This window comes from Carassius gibelio, chromosome A10 (assembly GCF_023724105.1).
Source record: "Carassius gibelio isolate Cgi1373 ecotype wild population from Czech Republic chromosome A10, carGib1.2-hapl.c, whole genome shotgun sequence".
NCBI classification, from domain to species: domain Eukaryota; kingdom Metazoa; phylum Chordata; class Actinopteri; order Cypriniformes; family Cyprinidae; genus Carassius; species Carassius gibelio.
In genome coordinates this window covers 10875125-10900036 of record NC_068380.1, presented here as the reverse complement: position 1 = coordinate 10900036, position 24912 = coordinate 10875125, and the positions used below count along the sequence as shown (strand labels likewise).

The 24912-nt window shown below is 36.8% G+C and overlaps 1 protein-coding gene across 2 annotated transcripts in view; it reads right to left on the bottom strand.

The window, feature by feature from the left end:
• Nucleotides 1-24912, bottom strand: part of LOC128021145 (mediator of RNA polymerase II transcription subunit 13-like) — an 80825-nt gene that overhangs the window by 43449 nt on the left and 12464 nt on the right. For both annotated transcript variants that reach the window (XM_052608134.1, XM_052608133.1), the window contains exon 3: nt 11658-11826. In XM_052608134.1, coding sequence (XP_052464094.1) covers nt 11658-11826 — 169 coding nt within the window. The remainder of the gene's footprint in view (nt 1-11657; nt 11827-24912) is intronic.

Genomic DNA, 24912 nt, shown 5'->3' with positions numbered 1-24912 from the left:
TTTAGGGAACAAAATAAATGAAACGTGGACAATTGCCACAAATTAAGTCGTAGGAACGAATTAACAAGTTGTAGGAGTTGTATCTGTCCCACAGCCAGTTAACTGACCAAGGACAACCTTAATCGATCGCATCTCTTATCGACAATTAACCGATAATCGATTAATCGTTTACATCCCTAGTGGCAAATCAGCATATTAGAATGATATCTAAAGGATCATGTGACACTAAAGACTGGAGTAATGGCTGCTGAAAATTCAAGATACATTTCAATACAAAAATAAAAGTTATTTTAAATTGCATAATATTTCACAATTATTGTATTTTTGATCAAATAAATGCAGTCTTGAGCATGAGATACTTTTTCCCAAAAACATTTTGCTTTTAAATCGTGCCAAACCGAAACTTTTTTAAACGGTTATGTATTTTTAACAAATGTGACCCTTGACAACAAAACAAGTCTTAAGTGTCAATTTTTCAAAAATGGGATTTTTACAACACCTGAAAGCTGATAATTAAGTTGATTTATGGTTTGTCTGGATAGGACAATATTTGGCTGAGATACAACTATTTGAAAATGTGATTAAGGATGTCCCGATACCACTCGTCCCGATATCGCCGATTCCGATATCAATCCGATATTTTCATTTTATTCTTGAATTAATACAAATAATAATAAAATAAAAGGAAGCACTTTGCTCAATTAGCCACCTAAAAACAAAAATCTATGTCATTATTTTAACTATTAAAAACAATAAAACAAAGATACACATTACAAATACACATAATACACAAATAAATAAACAGCGTTTTGCAGGTACAATATTATTTAGCATTTAAAAAATTTAATGAACAAGTAAAAATTACAATTGTAGCTAGAAAGTTGCCTATGGCTATGATTTTACTAATACTGTTGTCTGATTAATTTTATAGTCTCAAGCATTCAGATATTACACACATGAAAACTTTACTTCAATAAAAACAAGGATTAGTTTTGGGATTGTGATGTCCACATGTTTTTGTTGAAGAAATTATAGAGGCTAGTTTTTCTATCGCAAAACGGGGTGGCCAAAAATAAAAGATCGATATTTGAATTGAATTAAACGGAACATTGAAAGTCTAAGAGGATATTAAGGCAGATGCTGCGGTGATATCACCGACATTAAAACAAAACACGTTATTAACTTAATGTTATCAAAATCCAAAAAAGATTAACAGGATTATAAAAGTACCTAAAAGTGATGCATGGGCCTGATCTTGGACTTTTTTCTTTCCCTCATCTCGGCGCCAGACTACGGTTGTTTTTTCCAGGGCAAAGTTATCCATCAGTTATGATCATTTGCAGTCAGCCGACAGCTGCAAACATGAAGTGAGAGCAAGCAAGCAGGAGCGGCTGCGGGAATGGCGCGTCACGTGTGAGTCGTCTGTAAATTTTTATTTACATATACGTTAATATACATATTAAACTAAAGTTTTTTTTTTTTTTGAGCAACTGGGATGGTGCCCCCCTGGGAGTTGGTGCCCTACTGCGTACTCTGTGTATAGGGAGCAGTGGTACTGGACATAGACATAAATACCTGCCTATAACTGGATATGTCGGCTGTCGCAGTATATTCATTCCATGGTGCCAGAACTGCAGCTGATAGAATGTGCGCTGCAGCATAATACAATGATATTTCTCCAAAAGCAGATTGTGGAGACATTTTTATCGTCCATGATCAAAAATATTCATATCTCACACCCCTTCCCTCGGAAGAAAACGCAGAACGAGCGCAAGAGCACTTTAGCGTCGGACCTAAAAGGGGCAAGGGCCGCTAATTTTACATACGACCGTTGGACTTTTTTCCTCTTTAAGGTTAAAATACTTCCACACCGCTGACATGGCTATTTTGTAAGTTAGCTAACTCTCATACTCATGCGACTATGATTGGCTTCTACAGTTATCATGTGACAGGCTGCGCGCTTACCTGGATGTCACAGCAAGGGAAATGCTAATATTCAAGCATTTAGGCAATGGTTTAAGCTAGATTTTCCCATGGTTTGCGTTGGATAGGTATCGGACATAGGTATCAGATCATTTTTTTCTCCCCTCTGATCTCGCGTTCTGGGCCAGTATCTGCATGATACTGATGTCGTAGATGTGATGCGAAAAAAATAATAAAAATACTGAGAAGATAGTTTTTAAAGATGTCCAAATGAATTCTTAGCCATGCATATTACTAATCAAAAATTACGTTTTGACATATTTACGGTAGGAAATTTAGAATATGATCTTTACCTTATATACTAATGATTTTTGTCATAAAAGAAAAATCTATAAGTTTAACCCATACAATGTTTGTTGGCTGTTGCTAAAAAAAATACCCCAGCGACTTAAAATTGGTTTTGTGGTGCAGTGTCACAAATGCAACTGCAAAACAATTTTATGGTCTGCGCACTAGTCAACAGAGACCAAAAATAGAGCTCAGGACACCACCTCTCGTGATAACACCAGATAATCATGATGACAGCACATCTCCAGCTTAAAAGCAAGAAAGGAAGAGGAGCGGTATACATTTACCTGTTAACCAGACCCCCCATTATGGGACATGCAGTTGAAAGTGCCCTACCTAACTTAAAACTGCAACCGTTCCTCACTTCAGTATTACATACATAATTTTGGTCTCTTTGGAAAGAAGGCTTTACTTTTTTGTTGATTTGTTGAGTTGATAATGCTCAAAAATATGAAAAGTTATAGACATGGTCAAGTGCCTTAAAAATCATTTTTTACCACGCTGATTTTTTATTTTATTTTAATCTAAAAATACATGAAATCAGTCCTGGAGCAATCTAGAAAAGTAATGGGTTGAAAGTCACGTGTGTCATGAGTTTCTATTTCAAAACTGAAGATACCATGAAAAATGAGATTCCTGTAACCATTTTTTTGAGACTATGTCTACATCCTGAGATTGCTAGAAATGAAGCATAGGGTTGTGCCGATAGACGATTGTATTGTGTATCGACGATAATCAGAGATATTGACAGAAGCAGATTTCTCCGTCGATAATCAAGACGATATTAGGCTCATTCTCCTATTAATGTATTAGATTATAATAATAACTATTATTTTTATTAGGCTGCTTATTATAATTCAGCTATAAAACTGCCCAGCTATTTCACTTCATCCCCGCATTTCGCGCACGCGCGCACACACACACACACACGCACACACCGCCAGCGCAGGAGGATTAGAGCCTGTAGTCACTGAAGTTGTCCGCTTTGACTCGGATAACTCGTTAAATCCATGAAATGATAGAGATAGAAAAGGAGGAGTTTAATGGCTGCTACACGGCATCACGCTCTTCTCAAAAGTGAGAGATTAACTCTTTCTTGGCGTTACAAATAAAGACAAAATATTAACAAGGCGGCAGAGCAAATTTATCATCCATAAGTTCGCTCTGCCACCTTGTTATTATTTTCATGCACTCCAAACTATAATGTGATGCATCGTTTCGGCCGTTACAAAGTCTCCATCCACAAACAGACGTACATTGTCTCCAGACATAAGGTATTTCATTGCACTTTAACAAGTAATCTGAACGGCCTATATATGTGCAATATTTTAAACGAGCCCTCACTAACTGAGTTAATGCCACCGTTATGTTAGAACGCATTTCATTCTTGTTTCTGTGGCGGTGCGTCGGTCTCGTTATGAGGCACGCGATCCGGAGAGCTGTATGATTGATGCATCAGTTCAATTAAACTTACTCCAAACATATGAACTTACCTGTTTTAAATACTTTATATTTAACGTGTTCATTTATGCCCAATATTAGTGTTAAACTGCTGGACTTTAAGGTGCGTCAGAGCGCGTAACAAGCTGTTACGAGAGAGCACCAGAATTCAAATAAACAATCTTCTGCCTATCACTTTTTTTTTTGTGGATCGTCTCATTCTGTTTGTGGCACTGTACACTACAAAACCATGCTGTTTTTTACTACCAAGTCACAGTTTTCTGAGCGGGAGTTATTCCATATCGGACACAAACAATACTGTAACCTAATAAACTTAAGAACTGAAACGTAAACAAAGGATATATTACAACGTTATTGCTTCGTTGGACTAAAAGTGCTCCATGAGATTTCGTTCAGTAGACATTTACTTTCCTAACTAAACCGGGATTTACAGCTGTAGATGTGTTTATGACTCGTTATTACAACAAATCTGGTATGTACTGCTTTGTGATTCTTCATGTTTTGATGTGTACTGCTTACACAAATTTAGCAAATACATTCTTTATAAGCTTTCCATTGGAAAAAACAGCAATCTGTTGTCAATGCTTGAGGCTTAGATCTTTATGATGATATATATACTTTGTCCAGATTAATTTTGTCCTGTTTCATTTAATCTATTCGTAAACATTGACACGTGCAAACAAAGAGAGTTCAGTGCACCCACGTCCAGGTACAGGTTAACTTATTTGTGAGGTTTAGAGGGAAAAAGGACTAGACTAAAGATAACGAGCAGTAACAGCTTGTGATGAGAAAAACAGCATGAGAAAACAAGAGCAAAAGAAGTAACATTCCACAGCTGTAGTATTGGGCTGTTACTGACTTCCTGAAAGCAGTGGCTCTGGTCAGGGTGTAGCAAACTCCTACTACGAAAACCACAAACACACTTCATACCTCAAGTCAACGACTTAACAAACACACATCACACCCAGGCACATGAACAGGAGGTGTCTGCAGCCCCTTGGCCGAGTTGTTTGAATAGCATCCAACAATTTACATCTAATTGTCTTGCATTGTCTTTAGTCACATGAGTGTGTTACAATGTGATTACTGTTAGCTACAGCTAAACCTATTAAAATAGTTTTTGTTAACTGAAATGAAGCTAAAATTAAATATAAATATTAGATTAAAAAAAACGAAATACCTGAAATAAGTTTAAGCTGAATTACCAAAAAAAAATAAAATAAATAAAATAAATAAATTAAATAGAATCAGAAAATAAAAAAATAAAAGCTAATTAAAAAAATAACAAACACCGTAATAGTATATAGAAAACACTTAAAAACACCGGTCTGTTAATGTTAAACTAGAAATTATGTGGTAACAGTCAGGACAAAAAATTCTGTCATATATTCCTCACATCATACTTAGTTTTGAGCGAACTATCCCTATGACAAACCACATTTCTAAAACACATGACAAACTCTCCGTCTTCCATCACCTGACCAACAGTAGTAGAAAGATCAGGTGATCAACTGTAGAACATGACGTTACACACCCTCTCTCTCCAAACCATACCCCTGGAAGACATAAGCCACAGTAAAGAAGTGCATTACTAACAGCAGCGCTTTTGCCACAAATAGAGAACTGAGACTCTCTGAAATACCTTCAGATTAAAGCAGTCGACCACAGAGCAATGGCAGTTAACACACAAACATACACTGTCTACTGCATCCATCAAAGGTCCTCCAAACAAAGCCTTTATACACACAAAAGAGAGCATCCGTCTCACTCATTCATAAAGCGTGGCCTTTAAAGCGCTCTAGAGTCAATAAGAGAACTTAAAAGCCTCTAGACTCGATAACTAGAGCTCGTATTCTGCGCGCTTTAACTGTTTGCCTCGTCATAACAGCTGAACAAACCCGGCGAGACTTTTCTCAAACAAAACATTGTTAGTCAACAGTCACTTATGCTAATTAAATGTTTTATTGATCTTATGTAACAGCCTTTCACTAAATACAAAGCCAACATTTTGAACTAAAAGACAACATGATTGGCTGCATGCCTTGGAGACTCTCAATCTTTACAAAGATTATCACAACAGCCGCACATGGATGGGTTTTGAAGAACACTTTAAAACAAAATTTGTTTTTAAAACTAATAAACAGAAAATAAATACTGATGCTTGCTAAAAAAAAACGTATTCAGCTTTAAATGTTGTAATTTTTTAGGTTAAAAAATACAGACCCTTTTGCTTATTTTTTCCCAAAGCTGTTTTATTTTTTTTGGTGGACTTTTTCATCCAAGCTTATGTAGATTTACTATATAATGCTCCTCGAGTCAACACACCCCTCAAAAAAAGACATTCCACCTTAACTACCTCAATATACTGCCCATTTATTTTTCAAGATCAAAACGAAATTTTACAGGAAAAACATACTATTTTAATCAACATGCTTTTTTGAAAATACGTGAAGGTGCCAGAACAGAGACCCTAGAACATCTCCACATATCATAAATCTCTCCAAAAGACACACTCTGAATTCGCACACATCTCCACTACAGCAAAGAAAGGAGCTTCTGATGAAGACAGAATCAAGGCGAGTTAGAGTGTAGTGAGCATGTGAATGTGAATGAAAATGCAAAGAAACAGGAAAAAAAGAGAGAAAAAGAGTTGACATTTCAGCATGGCTGTCATCTATGACCAGTGTGTAGTGTCAGCTATTGAGTGTGTGAGTGGAGAACAGAAATGGGAAATGAGAGAGTAGGAGTTCTGGAATGTCAGGAATCTCAGATCAGACTTGTGGAACTGAGCTCAGAAAGCAGCAGAGGATCTAGGAGCTGTAGTTTGAGCAGGGTTCTAGATTTACGTCAGGGCAGATTTACTATAGTGTGTTTATCTGAGGCTGTCTAGGACTGATGGGTAAAAAAAGGTTATCAGACGATATAAATGATATAATCTGGCCATGCCTTTGAAATTTCAGCATGAAACAACTGTGCGCACACACACTGGATCTACGGTTTATTTCCCATCCAAACTGCAATGGTAGGAAAAGCCCAGACAGAATATGCAAAAAAAAAAAAAAACACTTCACATTATAGGAAGGAAGTCTGTTGCCTTATGTTAACTGTATTTAAACATAGTAAAATCTGTGAAACCAAGCACCAAATTCCTACTGGTAACAAAGTCAACAACCTCTTTCTTTTTTGCGTTTTCTAAATGCATGTTATTGTGAATGATTCACCAATGCACATTGTTTTTTAATTTGACTTTTAAAAATAAAAAGTAATAAAACATTAACAACTCTCGTGACACAGTCAACATAAGCCTGATAGCCTAGAAAACAACTAGTAGAAACTTTTTTACATATTAAGGGATGCACCTTTCGGAATGCAATTTTGCTGTTTACAGATAAATCTTTATATTTAAAAGTTCAAATCGGTGCACAAAGATTATTTTACAGTACATGTTCTTATTATAATTTTATGTAGAAAATATAAAAGACTTGCCCTGCACATGTTGCACTTGACTGCAATTTCCTTTTCTAAGAGATTCCAATCATATTTCAAGCAATTAACATCCATCATGGTGAACAGCACGCATTTGAAGCGTCTCTGAAGAAAATAATGCATTACGTATTGGCTTTAAAATATCGGCCAAATCTTTTTATCGATGTATTTACTTTGTTTCTGGAACTGGGAGCATTTTAGTTGCATTGATGTCTATGCAGGGTCAGATAGTACTCTTGATTTCATTAAAAATATCTTAATTTGTGTTCCGAAGATGAACAAAGGTCTTCCAGGTTTGGAACGACGTTAGGGTGAGTAATTAATGACAATTTTCATTTTGGGGTGAACTAACCCTTCAAAACGGCCATACGGTCAACTTAAATGCCTGTACAACTCATGTTTTTTTTTTTGTTTTTTGAGTGTTGATTATTAAATACATTTGACTAATTGATTATCATATAACACGTATTTTCAGGTTCAGCCTTCAGCCAATTGCATCCTGAATTTTCAAAGGATCACCAACGAAACACATTTTTTAGGAGACTGGATCTTTTGAACTTTGCAAATTAAAGATGTCCCAATTCCGTGAACATAAGAGCAAAGATTCTCAGCATGCCTGGTTGTGAGTGACCAAGAAACCTGGTGTGGACAAATTTATCCTTTTAGCAGTATAGCTACAGCAAGTTCATTCATAATAGATAAACACACCAGATCACATGCCGCTTCTTTCTCAACAGAATCCCGTCACTGAAAAGATGTTGCATCTGGTGGAGTGTGAATGCATTTGTGACAGTTGTGTACATACCCCTATAAAAGCATCCTAGCTTGTAGTCTGTCATGGGTTTGCATGTCAAGGGAGACAGTGCATGCATTTCTGCATGCAAATCATTTTGTGCCCATGTAAGCGCATGATTTTATTAGGTGACATTTCTGTGGGTGTGTACAGATGTGGATAAATGTGTGCGGTTTCATGCATGCAGGTATCCTAATGGATATATTCAGCACTGCAGCTGCAGTCTGTCTCCTCCGCCACCCTACTAAACAAACAGAAAAAAAAAGTATTCACAGATGCATCTTAAATACCCTTTACAGTATGACTGCGACATTACATCACAATAATTGTTGAGTAATGTGCAGTGACGTGCAGGGAATGCATCATGTTCTGCACTGCCTCACGCATCACCAAAGCTCCCCTGTGAACACTGCCCATAAAAGAACACACTGGATCTGTGGATTAGCCATGGTAACAGATCTGCTACTCACACCCACCATGAGAGAGAGAGCGCGCACGATCACAGCTCTGACCTGTATGAAGGATGATGTAAGCAGCTAAAACACATCGGGGGGGTTTGGTTACAGAGCAGTGCCGTGTGACAGTACAGCCAGCCAATGAGATAACTGCCTAGTGACTGAGCATAGTTACAACAAACACATGCATAAACTATGCATTTCTATATATGGCTAGAGTGTGCCAACCATTTATTAGTAAATATATATATATATATATATATATATATATATATATATATATATATATATATATATATATATATATATATATATATATACACACACTTCTAATACAACAAAACAAGTTCCCTGGCATTTCTCCGAGCATAGCTTCTGAGCTCCCTTCCCCACAGATTCTCTAATTATAGCGAAACCACAAAACTCTGTGAGCTCATATGCAAGACAACACAGCGCAGAACAGAACAGGAAGGGTTTGGGTCTATTCATGAACTGGAATTCTTAAAAAACCTGCGGGGAAAGAGAGAGAGAGAGGAAGAGGAAGCCAGCGGCGCTGCAGAGGCTGTGTGTTTTCCGTGCGGAAGGATCTATAGGACTGGCGTCAGGAGAAGTAAGGGTAGGGACAAAACAGAAGTCTAACAGGTTTACTATGGTAATCCCTCAAAAGAGAACACAAGTGTGTATGTCTACAATGCTCCACTCCTTTTACACACCTTACCTAATCTAAACGTCCACAGATGTTAAAGACAATATAAAAACAATGAATCAGAAAACATTTACACTACAGTGTAAAAGTTTGGGGTTGGTAGGATTATTAGTTATTGAAAGAAGTCTCTTTTGCTCAATAAGCCTGCATTTTTGTAAGTGTTGTAAATTTCAACAAATGTAAAAATTAAATAGAACAGTATTTATTTTTATTTTTATTTATTGTGCGTTTACAATCAATTTGGATCATTTTAATGTGTCCTTGCTAAATACAAGCATTCATTTCTTAAATTAAATAAAAACTTTCCAAAAATTTGTAACTTTTAAAAATAAAATCAATCAGAGCTCCAAACGAATGTTGAAATCAGAACATTATAATATCTGGTTTGAAAAAGGATCTGTTAAGATGCCCTTGCCAGTTTATGAATAAGACGTTTTCTGAGTTTCTATGGCATGCAGGAACCCACTGCCATATTTGTGACAGGTGATATCCTCTAAGGGACACGTGTGTTCTGCTAGGATGGCTCTTAGGGGACAAAATTAAACGCCTCCTTGGTGGAAAAAAATACACATGCTTAAGTCTTGAACACACAAGCCATCACTGAGGGATTTGGCACCAAGAGAAATGCAAGCAGGCTTTGGGAATCAGTGTGGCAGGCAGAAATGCTAATCACCAAACAGCCCATTACTACACCTTGTTCTCCGCTCCTATGCCTCGGAGTCTGTTATTTAAAAGGCTCAGTGAGCACAAATTGAGAATCAGATCCCTTCAGTTCATATTATCTTGTCATAAGGATATAGGGAGTACAAAACACCCACTTGCACACATTAAGATGTTTTACCACACAGTCTGTGACATTAGGTGTTATGAATTAAATCTGACCACAGAACAGACTCTGCAGAAACTTTCACACAAAGAAATCATGCACCGCTTTGACAAATGGTTTTGTCTAAAGTATCTTTCAAACATTTGCGGTTTGAATTGTGAGTTGTTGTTTTTTTTAGGAAATTAATTAGTCAACCAAGTCTATTATGTTTACTAAAAGTGACAGTAAATACATGTATAAATATATGTATAAAACATTATTGCAGCACAGCTATTTTGAACATTGAGAATAATAAGAAATGTTTTTGAGCTCCAAATCAGCACATATTTAAAAACATCACAGACCCCAAACTTTTGAACAATAAATGTAAGCAGCAAATATTACAAACCCCACATTAAATTTCTGAATTTCATACCTTTGCTTCAATCATCTAGGTGGATGATAATCTATACATTTTATTAGTTAACAACAGGAGAGAGAGACAAGAAGTTGAAAGTATGTGGGAAATATGCATGTATTCAATTAATAATTAATGAGTCTGTAAGCTGTGGTTAACACATGTCGAGTCATGACGGTCGTTTGGTTTCAAATGCTAGTGACAAAAAATTTAAGTAAATTAGAAAGTCAATCTGCATGACTGCTTGTATCTTCAACACACTGACTAAAGGAAACTACTAATAGAAAGAGGGAGGGAAGGAAAGTGCCAGTGTGTGAGTGAAAGAGGGTGAGCTGAAGGAGGAAGCGCTGTTGTTCCTTTTTTCTGTCACTTCACAGTGATTTGCAGACAGACAGAGCAATAAAACACACAGACTCACAGTTAGAGCCTTGTTAACAGACCTCAAAGGAATGTGTGTTTTAACCGTGTTTAACAAACAGCCTCTGATCCTTTACAATTTAAAGACTCTAGGATTAAAATATTAATTTCAGTATACATATCTCAAATACATATCTTGCTTTGCATTTGAAGATGTTCAACCATTGCTGTGAATTGTTGCACGACAGAAAAAAGTATTCTAAACCTACTTGAAAGCTGTCTGGCTGTGCTAATAGAGTGCATAAATGACCTTGAGCAAGATAAGAGAAAAGCACAAATAAATGACGCTGTGAGAAGAGAACTGTGACAGAGGGCAGAGAAAAGCCAAGCTGCTCTTTTTTTTTCCACCTCTACACACGTCATCTCAGTTTCTTATCAAAGAGCACAGATGCTGACAGGGAGAAATCCAGCGCTGGAGACGGAGCACTTGCGCGCCTGCAAGAAGCTAATGTACACAAACACACAAGAGCATATTGCAGCCTGAGAACGGCATTAAAATAAATTATTATTGCACTATTGCACAAGTAGCCAATCTCTGTATTCAAATCCCCACTGAGATGGTGTGTAAATATGCTTTGAGAGCAATGATATTCATGTTTTGGAGTCAGACTGAGAAGCAAGCATGGTTGATTTGAGGCCACCTGATCTAGATCTTACTCGGTATAGAAACCTGAGCTTCATAAACAAGCACTTCTCTAATGCAAGTACCTCAGTGTAGGATGCAAAAATTGCAAGCTCTATCAAAGCAGTGATCAAATGAATCCTTGTAGTTACAGATAACATAAAATCAATTTTAGACAATGTGAGCAAATGAAAGAACATCTGAACAGGAATAGTATTCTTACCTCTTGTTAATGGGCTTCTCGTCCTTTTCGTAGGGTTTGACGAACCATTTTCCAATGCGTACGAAACTACGGTTCATCAGACAGCGCTCCAGCAGATTGTGAATGGCCTTGAAGAGAAGAGTTCGACATTCGTAGGACAGACCGCTTTCCCACACACCATCATCCTCGCCTGTGGAGAGGACACACAAAGACCTGGTCACCAACCTGCTGCTGTCTATAAACATCATATGTACCTTTCATATGGGGGAGCAATTTGCAGAAGTGAGTGAAAGAACGCACACAAAAAAAGGAAGCAGATTATTCTTTTTACACAAAAAGGCAAAAAAAATGTATTCTACCTCACCAGAATAAAGACCAATAGCTAAAATTTGGGTAACACTTTAGAATAAGGTCCATAACTGTATTTTCATTAACTAACATTAACGAAGATGAATAAATACAGTAATAAATGTATTATTCATTGTTTGTTCATGTTAATTAATACATTAACTAATGGAACCTTATTCTAAAGTGTTACCAAAATTTGTAACTGGCCAGAAGATAAACTAGATCCCAGGGCAAAAATCCATTCTAAATCTTTTACTACAATACAGCAAAAGGATGAATGTTGTTGTTGCATAAAACACCAGCTGGACTGGGCTGTTTCTTAAGTCTAAATAACTAGTGACTGACTGATATATCAGGCAACATCTGCCATTTTTCAAATATCGGTTTTGGTCGATGTGTTCGAGGAGGGAATTTTTTGAACTATTGCTTTAGTATTATTAGTAATAGAAAGGCAAACATTATAATACTTAATCTTTTGCGGTCAGCATTCAGCAAATACGCATTTATATAATTTAAACAAATCTTTGAATGACTAATGAACATTTAATTTCACAAAACTTGCAGACTTAGTTGGATCTGGTTGAGATCTTGTGAAGTGTGCATTTATATCCTGCATGATCACATGTAAGAGTTGGTCCATGTAAATTTAATGCCAACAGGAGGAGAGTTCTGCTTGACTGAAAATACCCGATCAACAAACTTCAAACATGTGATTTCAAATTAGGCTGTTCGTTATGCATTTGCCCACTGTCATATTCATGTCATTTTCATTGTGTGCTGTATGTAAAATGAGTGTTACCTTGGCTTTATTTGAAAAAAATATATATATGATTTTATATATATGAAAAAAAGATTATATCTGCTTTATATTGGCCATGCTGCTTTCCAAGATATCAGCATCAGCTGTCAAAAACTGATATCGGTCGACCAATATAAATAACATTGCAACACCCAATCAGTCAGTCACAATCCAGAGGTCCTGCTGAATTTTTTTATCAATTAAAAGCTTTGGCCATTAATTGATTTTAACAATGGCCTCCGTTCCTATAGTTTAAAAAAAAGAAAATGATATCTGAAGCTCTAGTTAACTTTAAAGCACAAAGAATTCTACTTGTATTTTAATTTTACCCAAGTCTTAATTAATCCGATGCACTGATCCTAGCACATGCCATCTTGCCTTGCACCAAATAGTCTTGCAGGTACAGTGTCCAACGAGGCTGTAAATCTGAGTGCTGGTTTGTTTCTGGATCACGTTTGGCTGTGGCCTCCATGCTTCAGTAATCACATTAGGAGTCACTGCTTAAAGCTGGCAGCTCTTAAGCTCCTTTCAAACATGTCTCTGTGCAGCACAGCTCCCATGAGCACCCAGGGGCTGCACACATTACATCTCCCACCCACCAACACTTGCCCGCCCGCTGGTCTGCAGATGGAAACACAGCATATCCACTAGATAAAACAGTAACAAACAACTCTGATAGGATTCCCCGACACTGCAGACGTCTGACAATATATTTGCTGCCACAGTGTACTAAATCTGACACATTTAGTTTTAGGTGACAACAAAAACACACTTGATTATTTGCATGCAGGGCCTAAAACGAGCACTCACCAAGCACCAAATGAGGGTAAAAATCAGCGTTGGTGAGTCCATGTAACAGTGTCAATCACCAGCTGGAGGGTACAACTTTTACAAATTAAAACAATGCAATGAGTGAAAACAACAGGCAATTTTTAAAGAGATATTTTATTTCTGACATAAGCTAGTAAAATAATATTTTCCAAAAGACAAGATCATCGTGATTAGCCATTCTGTCATAAGCGACAAGAGCGAATTAAATGATACAAACAGACTGATAAGAAAAGACTTAGAGAAGGTTATTAATGCCTTTGTTTTGTCTCGTCTGGACTATTGCAATGTGTTGTATGTGGAGTCCTCCCAAACCACTATTTCACGCTTGCAATTAGTTCAGAATACAGCAGCTAGGCTGCTAGTGGGTGCTAAGAAAAGTCATCATATCACTCCTATTTTACCTTCTCTTAAGTGGCTACCAGTGAACTACAGGATAAAATATAAAACTCTTGTGTATGTTTTTAAAGCAGTGCATGGGTTGGCCCCTGCTTACATGTCTGAGCTCATTGCTGTTCATCAAGCACCTAGGTCTCGAAGATCTAATAATAGGTTATTGCTTACTGTGCCTCGTACTCATTTAAAGTTAAAAGGGGATCAGGCCTTTGCTGTTGTGGGGCCGAGGCTCTGGAACAGTTTTCCTCAGTAACTAAGAGTAAAAAAGTAAAGAACTACATGTCTTTAGCCTTTGAGAGGGTGGGCTAGTTTTTGTTGTTGATATGTTGTGTTTTGTTTTAAGTTGTGTGTTTTAATGAAGTGTTTTTTGATTGTACAGCACTTTGGTCTCCAGGTGCAGTTGTAAAGTGCTCTATAAATAAAAGTGAATGAATGAATGATAAGGTTTTGAGCAGTGTGATGGCCAGCTTGTCCCTAGACAAAGTTCTAATAACTTTTACATGAGAAGATTTTGCTGCTTCATTCAATCTGCATCGATATTGGCCGATCAACATGACAAGAAATCATTACTCAATATCGGCTGCAAAAATCCTGATAGGAGCATCCCTACTGTACACATGCTTGTTTTAACTGTGGCCAATATCAGATTTCCAGTGTGAACAGATCATGGTTCTAAACTGACATGCATGGCAAAAGAACAGTACGAACAGGGTTGCAAGGTTTCCACAACAAAATCTGACCAATTGCTTCTCAAAACTAGTCCAAAACTAGCCCAATTCAAATATAACCCGTTCTGGGGGTTATATATCGCTTTAGTGGGGTTGCTTTATAACCCACGTAGTTAAAAAACAACCCGTGGCAACAATGAAAAAGTAACCCAATTCTGCAGGAATACTGTGGACTTGGAAACATTTGCACAGCACGTTGTCATACAAAAGTAAACACGGAGGACTAGGGCTGTCACTTTTAGTTCGAAAATCGATTGCACAATCGATCGGACCAAACAAAAAAAGTTTTGAAAATGAAAATAGGGAATTGATTTTAAGCAAATATGTACACTATTAATTTGAAAAGAATTAAACAAAAAATATAGATATAACAAAACCCAGCAATTTTACGCGCCTATAAGACCCAGTGACGTCGAAAGCAACCTCTTATGCTGTGTTCACACCAAATGCCAGTAAAGCATCTGGCGCGAATGATTTCAATGTGAAGGCAATGTGAAGACACGTTTACGAGCGTCTGGAGGTCTCGCGGTGCGAATTAGGCGTTTAGCGTGGCACGGTAGACGTGAATTTGTCTCATTCGCGTATCTAGTTACAGGAGATGCTGAGATATGAAAAGAAGCCACTATTGCCAGCTGACAGCGACCAGCTCTGGTGGTGGAAAATTGGCAGTAATACCCTAAGTACCTGTGTGTCCCTGGGACATCAGTGTGGGCGGAGCGCGTCTTCTCAACAGCTGGACATAAAAACCTTCTCTGAACCCTGAAAATGTTGATCGACTTATTGTCCTATCCGATAAATTTGTAATGGCCCTAGCCTTTTTATGCGCATTTAATTTTGCCTGCCTAGTACCGCCTAGTCTTCGTGTGGGATACGTTCAATAAAAACACACTTGGCCTGTTCTCAAGTTCATTTAAAAAGTTTCATTTTTTTAACAGTTGTTTGAAATGGATTGAATCAATATTTAAAATAATCTTGGAGATTTCGTCCCCTCTGCATATCTATTTTTTCGAGAATGTTGCACTCCTGTTGCGGTTTGGAATTCTGCACGAAACTTCATGCCAATAAATAAGAAATATTGCTGACTTGTGCATTTCCAGCGCTCTCTTTACGTTCGTCCGTTATTTGGCATTAAAAAAGGAAACGTCTTTTTTTTTTAAAACATGGAAAATCGATTTTCAATTTGATTCAATTAACACTTATGTCTTAAAAATCGAAACATTTTTCACAAAAGTGACAGCCCTACGGAGGACATACAGTAAGCGATTATGTATTTATTTATAGTGTGATCTGCTGCAGAAGCCAGTGATATTATGCACAGGCAATATGAAAAATAAAGTCAAGGATGTGACAAACTTATGATACAAGCCCTTATGTATTGCTTGTATATAGAGTTGCACTGCAATACTTATGAGTTCTGACATCACTGTACTTCCACTGACTGCCTTTTGCAACTGTCTTAACTTTGGGTATGTAAATCTTTGGAGTGACTCCCATGAGCGCAAAATTGTGATGAATGTTAATCTAGAGCAGCGGTTCCCAAACTTTTTTTCCTGTGCACCCCCTTCTATGTCCCAACCGGGTTGGAACACCCCCAATGCCCACTTAAAAAAATAAAATAAAATTTGCAACAAAGCTTTGTTTTATCGCCATATAAAGACTCTTATTTATTTAAAGTTTAATCATAGGCAAATAACCAGAACACGCATGATAATAACAAAAACATCAACAAAGTTTCAATATAATGCAACAAAGCTACGCACAAGCTTCCACTTTTAAGAGGACGAGTGACAGACACAGGCTCAGTAACAGAAAGCATGGTTATTTTCAGCCATGTAAAAGAAACATTGCAGCAATAGGCTAGGCCTATTAAATGACCATGGAGCTAGCATCATCATAACACAACGGTTATGAAAATTAGAATGACAGTACTTTGAATTAAATTGCAATGAAGTTACAAACGATCCACAACATTAAAGAGAATAAGCTCTGAAATAGATAAAATAAATAAAATTGAGGATCAAATCTGAAACTTTTCAAGTGCGACGACAAAATTAGCCTACACACGATCCACAACAATTAATAGGGTTGTGAATTTTTGGTTAGATAGCGATTTGATTCTATTCACGATTCATAGGTTTTCGATTCGATTCAAGAAAAATTTTTGCTAATTTAGAACGATTCAATTAGATTAGATTCATAATTAAATTAAATTTGATTTGATTGTAACGGTTCGATTCTGCGTTCTTTAAGTGCATTCACAGGATTATTTCAATGCTTCCCCTAAATTCTTTAAATGCTTAGTTAGGGGGCAAATTACACAGCAGCCTTTATATAAAAAAATAAAATAAAATAAAAATAAACTTTTGTCCATTGTTAGATGCTAGTTTAATGGTGCTATGGCATGGCAAAATGTAAGTAAGCCAAGATTTAAAAAAAGAGCTTTTCAAGTATTATGTATCAACTAACATTTTATCACACCAGGGGCGTAGCCATCATTTCTGTAGTGACAAATGTCAAATAAAATCATTTTATGTATGTAGCCTATGTATTTTCATAATTATTATTTTAATTTATTTATTTATTACAATGAATTATCTTCTTTTTTTATGACTTTTAATTTGCTATAAGAAATCAAATACACTGCTCGACAATAATACTTTGTAATCGATATTTTTTTCCTAAAGACAATTTAATGATTGTTTTATATAGGCTACTACATTTAATTAACTATTATTAAAATTTTCTGCACAGAAAATATACTTTATAGTTTCTGTACTGTAATAAATGATATGTCAATTAGCACTGCATCATTCATAAATTTAATTTTTTGTGTTTTTTTTTTCTTAATGTTTCATCAGTTCCTTCTGCTTTTATTCAGTTTAGCTGCAGATATAGCCTGGCACGTCTATGAGAGAGCGAAATCACTTCTCTTTCAATGTGTAAACTTTGAATAAAATGGTAGGCTATAGTAGCTGTTGTAACTTTTCCTCTCCATCATCGAATGATTCTGAGAGAAAACGTGCTTGATGTCTGTTTCGATAGCAACAAACGCTACTTTCATGCATCTGATTATCAGATAAACCTTGTGCTCGTTAATGAAGTGCTTCACTCATATTTTCAGTTCATCCGCATTGTTAACGGAGCGAACGGAGCGTGAGCACAATCCTGTGACAGTCTCAGGTGCTAAACAGTGGAGCGTGTGAAGGACAGATTAGAGGCACGATTCACAAACACTTTTCAAGGTCTCCATTAATTTTGCATGTAGTAATTGAATGTGTATATATTTTGAAAGCACTGAATCGCTATAGAAATCACGATTCATTCGATTCTTAGCGTCTTAAATTGATTACTGTCCGAGATCGGCGATTCACGATTCAAAAATCATGTTTCAAGATCGATGCATATGAATCATCATGGTTTGTAATCGATGCATCCAGAAAACGAGTGAATCGTTACACCCCTAATAATTAAGCAACAAAGAGCATAGGCTCAAACATCCAAATAATTAAAAGAGGATTCATCTGGAACTTTTCAAGTATAGCGCAAAATTCATTCAGCCTGTAGTGTGAGAGAGAGAGAGAGAGAGAGAGAGAGAGAGAGAGAGAGAGGGTGGAGACGGGGAGGAGGATGTGTTATGAAAAATCGAATCTCGTTCTCGAGTCAAGAACTAGTTGCATCGGTTTTCTGATCACCAGTAGTGATGGGAAGTTCGGTTCTTTTCAGCGAACCGGTTTTTTCGCACAGTTCGATTCAATAAACTGGTTCACCGGTTCTTTTGTGGTTTGGTTTGTTTTAACTCGGGGAGTGTCAGCCACATTAAAAAAGTTAACAGCTTAAGTAATTTATGTATTAATGCTTATTGGAGATGGGAACCGTTTAAAACGATTCAGTTCGATTTGGTGAACTGGTTCAAGAAGATCTGGTTACATCGAGTGATTAGTTTGCGAACTGGATATCATGACACTGCAGTGAGCGATGCTCACAACAGACCCTGAAGAGAAGACAATGCTGAATAAAGTCGTAGTTTTTGCAATTTTTGGACCAAAATGTAATTTTAATGCTTCAACAAATTCTAACTGACCCTCTGATGTTTAATGGACTACTTTGATGATGTTTTTATTACATTTCTGGACATGGACAGTATACCGTACATACGTTTTCAATGGAGGGACAGAAAACTGTCGGACTAAATCTAAAATATCTTTAACTGTGTTCAGAAGATGAACGGAGGTCTAACGGGTTTGGAACGACATGAAGGCGAGTCATTAATGACAATTTTAATTTTTGGGTGAACTAACCCTTTAAAGAAGAGCATTGCGCAGAAAAAGACAGCAGCTGTCTTCTACATTTTTATCAAAAACTAATAAATTAGTTTATTTAAAATAAAAGCAATTACAAAGGAAATGTTTACTGTTCATGTTTTTTATTGTATGGATAAATCCCACGTAACAAAAACAGACCGCCATTATATTTTTCCTCTCGCGCACCCCCTGGTGGCAGCTCGCATACCCCTGGGGGTGCTTGTACCACACTTTGGGAATCCCTGATCTAGAGTGATGTAAAAGTCACAGGAATTCCGATATGACTGTTCACACTCCATCCATGTGAATGGTTACATTCCAAAACATCTGACCTGTATGGGATTTAGTACCAAATATGGAAGTGGCACAAATCTAGGGGTGTCCATGGTTAACCGGTTAACCGATTAACCGTTAAAAATTGCGTAACCGAGTGAAACATTTTGCTCGGTTAAGTGACGTCAATGGCGTGCATTGAATTTAGTTGTAATACATTTTTGCACCACCAGAGACCGCCAGAGCGCTCCCAGGCATTTGTAATGTCCACAAGAAGAAGTCATTTTTCTAATATGAAGCGGGCAAAAAAAAGTACAGCGTTGGAGCACTTTAAAATTGAGAGTGACGGGGCAAAATGCAAGTATTGCAATACAGTGCTTAGATATACTTCAAGTACAACCTCGTTGTTGTAATCTCAACAGCCAACACCCGGGCATCATTAGGCCGGTCAGGACTCACTGGATGCGTGGCGATGAGCGAAAGCATCTCAGCTGCGTGGCGTGTCTGTTTTTAATTCGGCTCCCATGTAAACAGGTTAGAGCTTGCCGACTGCCTGCGTGAGACGCGCGGCTCGACGCGTGCATGCTAGAAATAGAACTGACGCCTTGTTGGAAGCGTTTCCAGGCAAAATATAATAGGAAAATATGTTTATATGTCATTTTGTACACAAATACATATTAATTCATGACATTTTGATATTTGAAAGTCTATAGGTTGACATAAATTCAGATATAAATGTAATTAAAAAAAATAATTATCGATTTTCAAATATTGTACCTGTCAAACATATCATAGTCATAGCCTTAGCGAGGCGGCCGCGGAGCCTGCTTGTTACCTTCGCCTAAACACGGAAAGTTACAAAACCATTACTAGAGCCTGTTCCTTTATAACATAGCCAAAGGTCGGTGTATATTTGCTTTATACATTTTAGGCTTATTCTCAAATACAGATTGTGTTAGTGGGCGGGATTATTAGGTAGTTTTAATAGGACAATTTGCCCGGAGAGATTAAATTTTGTCGGACATTTTTTTTTTTTTTTGGCCAATGTCTGGAAATTACCGGACAACGGAAACCCTGGCGCACACTATGGTTAACCGATTATTAACCGCTAAGGGCCTCGGTTAACGGTTAATGAAAAACTTGAAAACGTGCAGCCCTACACAAATCAGAACTGAAAATATCAGATTCCATGTGGTTTGTACAGTTCACACTGTCATGACAAAAACGGAGTCACAATATGAGCAAAAAAAAAAAAAAGGATTTGGTCCACATTTGCCGAACATAGCCTAAGAGTCCAGTACATTTAGGTAATTCCTACAAATTCACCATAGATACATTGTATTCCAAATCATGAGGGCAATCAGTCAGTGTGTGTCTGCATATGGTGAAATAATCACAGACTGGACGCATGTGAAGAGATGGGAAACAGGCCAGAAGGCAAATCTATAATTCGTTGATGTCTTCTGAAAAGGCAGCAAGTAGCAAATTTATTTTTAAAGGAAGTCATTGATTTGACTAACAGCTTGGCAACAATGAAACACCTTGTCTTTTGTCAAAGCAGAAAGAGAGGAAGAGAATGAGAGAAAAAAATTAGGTGGTTTAGGCTGTCTCATGCATTTTTCAATAACCTAAGTACAGGGCCAGCTACTTTTATACCTTTAACACAGAAATACGCTCTTGACAGAATCATTCATGTTAAGAAAACTTAACCTCGTAGTTCATGAAAGTCTCCCATTTATGTAACATTAAAAAAAAAAAAAATTAAAGGCATTGATCTTTTCATGCCTACCATTTAAAAGGTGGTAATTTCTTAAAACCCAGTTTAATATGCAAAAGACACCTATAATTATGCCTCTGGCCTTACAATGGAGCATTCGACACACATTTTGTTGAATGATGTAGAAATGGCATAGAAATTACACACTTTTTCTAGATGACAACCTTGATTTAAAATGTTATGTTTTAATATGAAATCTCAGCTACAGTCAATAAGCATGTTCTCAGATTGTAGAATGTCCTGATGGCATCAAGATGATGGAAAACTGATTAAGGCGTCACTGTCACTTTCAATAACGGCAAATATTGTGTCTCACTTTTTTATATAAACAGCTGTCATAAAATCTGCTGTTGTAAGTGTCAATCGCAACTCTCTCCTCCTTTAATCCAAACCATCATGTTCACGATATCTACTGTGGAAAGGAGGCACCTGGTTTCTATTAAGCGTTCCCTACGACCTTGTCTCTTATGGTGTAACTACATGCCCACATAACACAAAAGACTGCAAGAATGCACTAAAACACCCTTGAAAGCTTGGAGAGCAAAACAATATTAGGGTGTAATTCATAAATGCATAAACAGTTCTGTCTCTAAAGGTATATTTACATTATGATAAATGCATATTCATACTGAATCTACATTAAGAGTGCACATTAAATCTTAAGTTTGTTTTTTAAGGGTAAAATACTGAAACTTTTTTTTTAAGAACTCAAAGTTCAAGTTATCAGAGGAAACAACTGAATCCACTTCAGGACAACACACACACACACAAACCACATCGTTCTCACAGTCTAGCAAGAGTAATCATTGGTAAATTTAGGTAAATATAAGAAAGAAGATATCTTTAAAAGAAAATAAAAATGTAAAACAATTGTATTCATTAGATAAAATATATTACGTACATACAGTATTAGAGTACACTAGGCGCCAAAAACAAGTATAAATGGAAAATGACCATTTGACTATCAATCCTAAAATTGTACATAAATAATAAGCTAATTATTTAATAAAACATTATTTAAATTTTTTATATATTAAATTTCATTCTACTGGACACAATATTTCTGTTTAAAATATTACCTATTACAATAATTAATAACTGCAAAGTTTGTATATATAATTTAATATATAAAAATGTTTATAATAAAATTATATTAAGCTACTACTAAATATTAAGCTTATACTAAATATTGTAGAAACGTAATTTTCTGTAAAGTTGGTTTGTATGAGCAGGCACCCTTCATTCACAAAATGTTTACTTTCAGTTAACGGTTAAATGGTCAATATGAGCATCCCTAACTGGCATACACACATAATATAACATACAAAATGTATTAATTTTAAGCCAAACAAAGTCAACATGTTGGTATTTCTACCAATAACGTGTTATTATGCCATTATCAATATATAAGTTGAAACTGGTCTTAGAACGAATTTTATTATAATTTATCGCGATAATTTCTTGGACAATTTATCGTACAGCAAAATTTGTTATTGTGACAGGCCTAAGTTACAGTAAAAAAAAAATAAGGGTCAGTAGGTAGGTCTATTTTTTTTTCACGTTTCAATGTAAAAAAAAAAAAATAGTAGTAAATTTTGGTGATGGTGATTGCGTAGGTATGAATTTAAACAAATTAGCATATCGTGCGGTCACTGACTGAGTTTTCAACCCGTGCCTTCAGGCGCATAATTGCAAACCTCATTTTGATGCAGGCTATATAGTAATACTGCAACGACACGTTGACGTTGTCGACTACAAAAAAACGCGTCACACTGTTTTCATCTCACGTAGTGGCATACTGGGAATGGAGAAAGTTGCATTCTATCACAAAATCAGAGACCACCGTTATCAAAAGTATGGGAATACTTCAAAAAGAGGCCAAATAAAATTTTTAACATAACATTTGTTCCCTTTGAAAACCGTTATGGTGTACCACGGCAGCACAACTGCGATGCACGAGCACCTCAGAGGAAAACATCCTGGCGCTCTCTGGTGTTATGGTTTAACTGGTTACTATGTGATCTGGTGACCAACTTCCTGGTTCAGGTCTCTGCTGCAGATGTGATGGAACGACCGCAGCAGATCCGGCAATTCTAAAAGTACAAACTGATGTGATATTATTAAGTGTCTAATAAACGCAGACTTGCTCATTGCATGATTCTGATATTCTTGTAAACAAGTTATTGGTATGATCACCCGTAGCGACTGAAGTAAGGATAAAATAAAAAATTAAGTAAGTCTGTGTTGCTGCGGGTTTCGAACAAGCGTTAGGGGCTGTTCACATATCGCACTTAGAAATGGGTGTAAAAGATTTTGTCGCACCGCTTTCTCCTTCTTTCCAAAACGCTCGAAGAGTTGTGCCGCGGGATGTCTGCCGTTGCTAAGCAAACATGACGTGCACCCTCCATGAAGACACGGAAATTTCAGGAAAGGATAAATTAATTTGCAGTACTAAAAATTGCTTTCAGTAGCTCTGCTACTTATTTTCAAAATGGCAATCCATTTACAGCTATGATCAGCAGTTCCTTCATCTTAGCTGAGCTTTCAAACATTGTTAAAGGGAAAGGGTGAAGCTGATTGGTTAGTTCTTGTCACATGACCCGCGGTGCGCTTGCGGCATTCTGAAAAGTTGAGATGTTTTTAACTCCATGCGTTGCGGACACGCCTGTTTTCACCTGCGCGTCGCTACCGCGTGGCTTCCATTTTTTGTTAAAGAACGTAGCCTTTGTTTGTATGAAGGCCTAGGCAATTTATACATTTACAATGCTTACAAAATATATATATATCATTTTATTTTATTGCTTTTGTATTAGTTGTTTGAAGAGTAAAAAAAAAAAATTGGTCTGTCTTAACGCAAATTTACAACTGGCAAGTCAGTCGGACTAAAAGCAAAAAAGAAAAAAAAAGAAATTGAGTCCTAAATTGACAGGGTCAGTCAGGTTACGGCAAACAAAAATATTTTTAAGGATGGCCTCAGTACACTAGCAGTGAGCACCATATTATCATCCCTCAGACACATGGGCTCATAGTAGCAGGACAATGAGCTGCTCCCTACAGCCACAGGTTCCTATGCAGGAGTCATTAGATCAGCTGTAGGGTCATTAAACAGAGAGATTAATGTCTGCTCAACCATTGGCCCCAGGGGATTGAGCCAGACCAGGGAAGAGCAAGAGATGTACGCAACAGGAGCCTCTTCTCTTTCTTCCTGCTTATTTTCACTGTTGTCCATTTCCCTCCATCTTTCTTTATTTATCTCTAGCTCATTTTCATCCTCTGCTGTAATCTGTCTTTATTCTCTCTCTCTCTCTCTCTCTCTCTCTCTCTCTCTCTCTCTCTCTCTCTCTCTCTCTCTCTCTCTCTCTCTCTCTCTCTCTCTCTCTCTCTCTCTCTCTCTCTCTCTCTCTATATATATATATATATATATATATATATATATATATATATATATATATATATATGCACCCCCATCCCTTTCTCTTCTCCTTGTGCCCTTGGCTTTCCTTTCTTTCTCTTTTGCTGATTTTGAGAGCAGGGCATTATAAGGACCGGAGAGCTTCAATTACTAATAACTATTTCCAAAGATGACAGGTGAGGACAGCAAGAAAGATAGAAATGCTAAGGAAAGAAAAGCATAAAGATGGAGGGAAGAGTAGGAAGGGCTCCCCCTCTTCCTGGTTTAAGAAATTAATTAAAAACTATTTAACAAAAGACAATGCATCATTGGGACAGGGTGAACAAGTCTGACCACTCCAGTTACAGCAGCACAGATACAACAAACAGAAAATTCTATGTGCATTTCAGAGACTGATTAATGAAAACAATAATC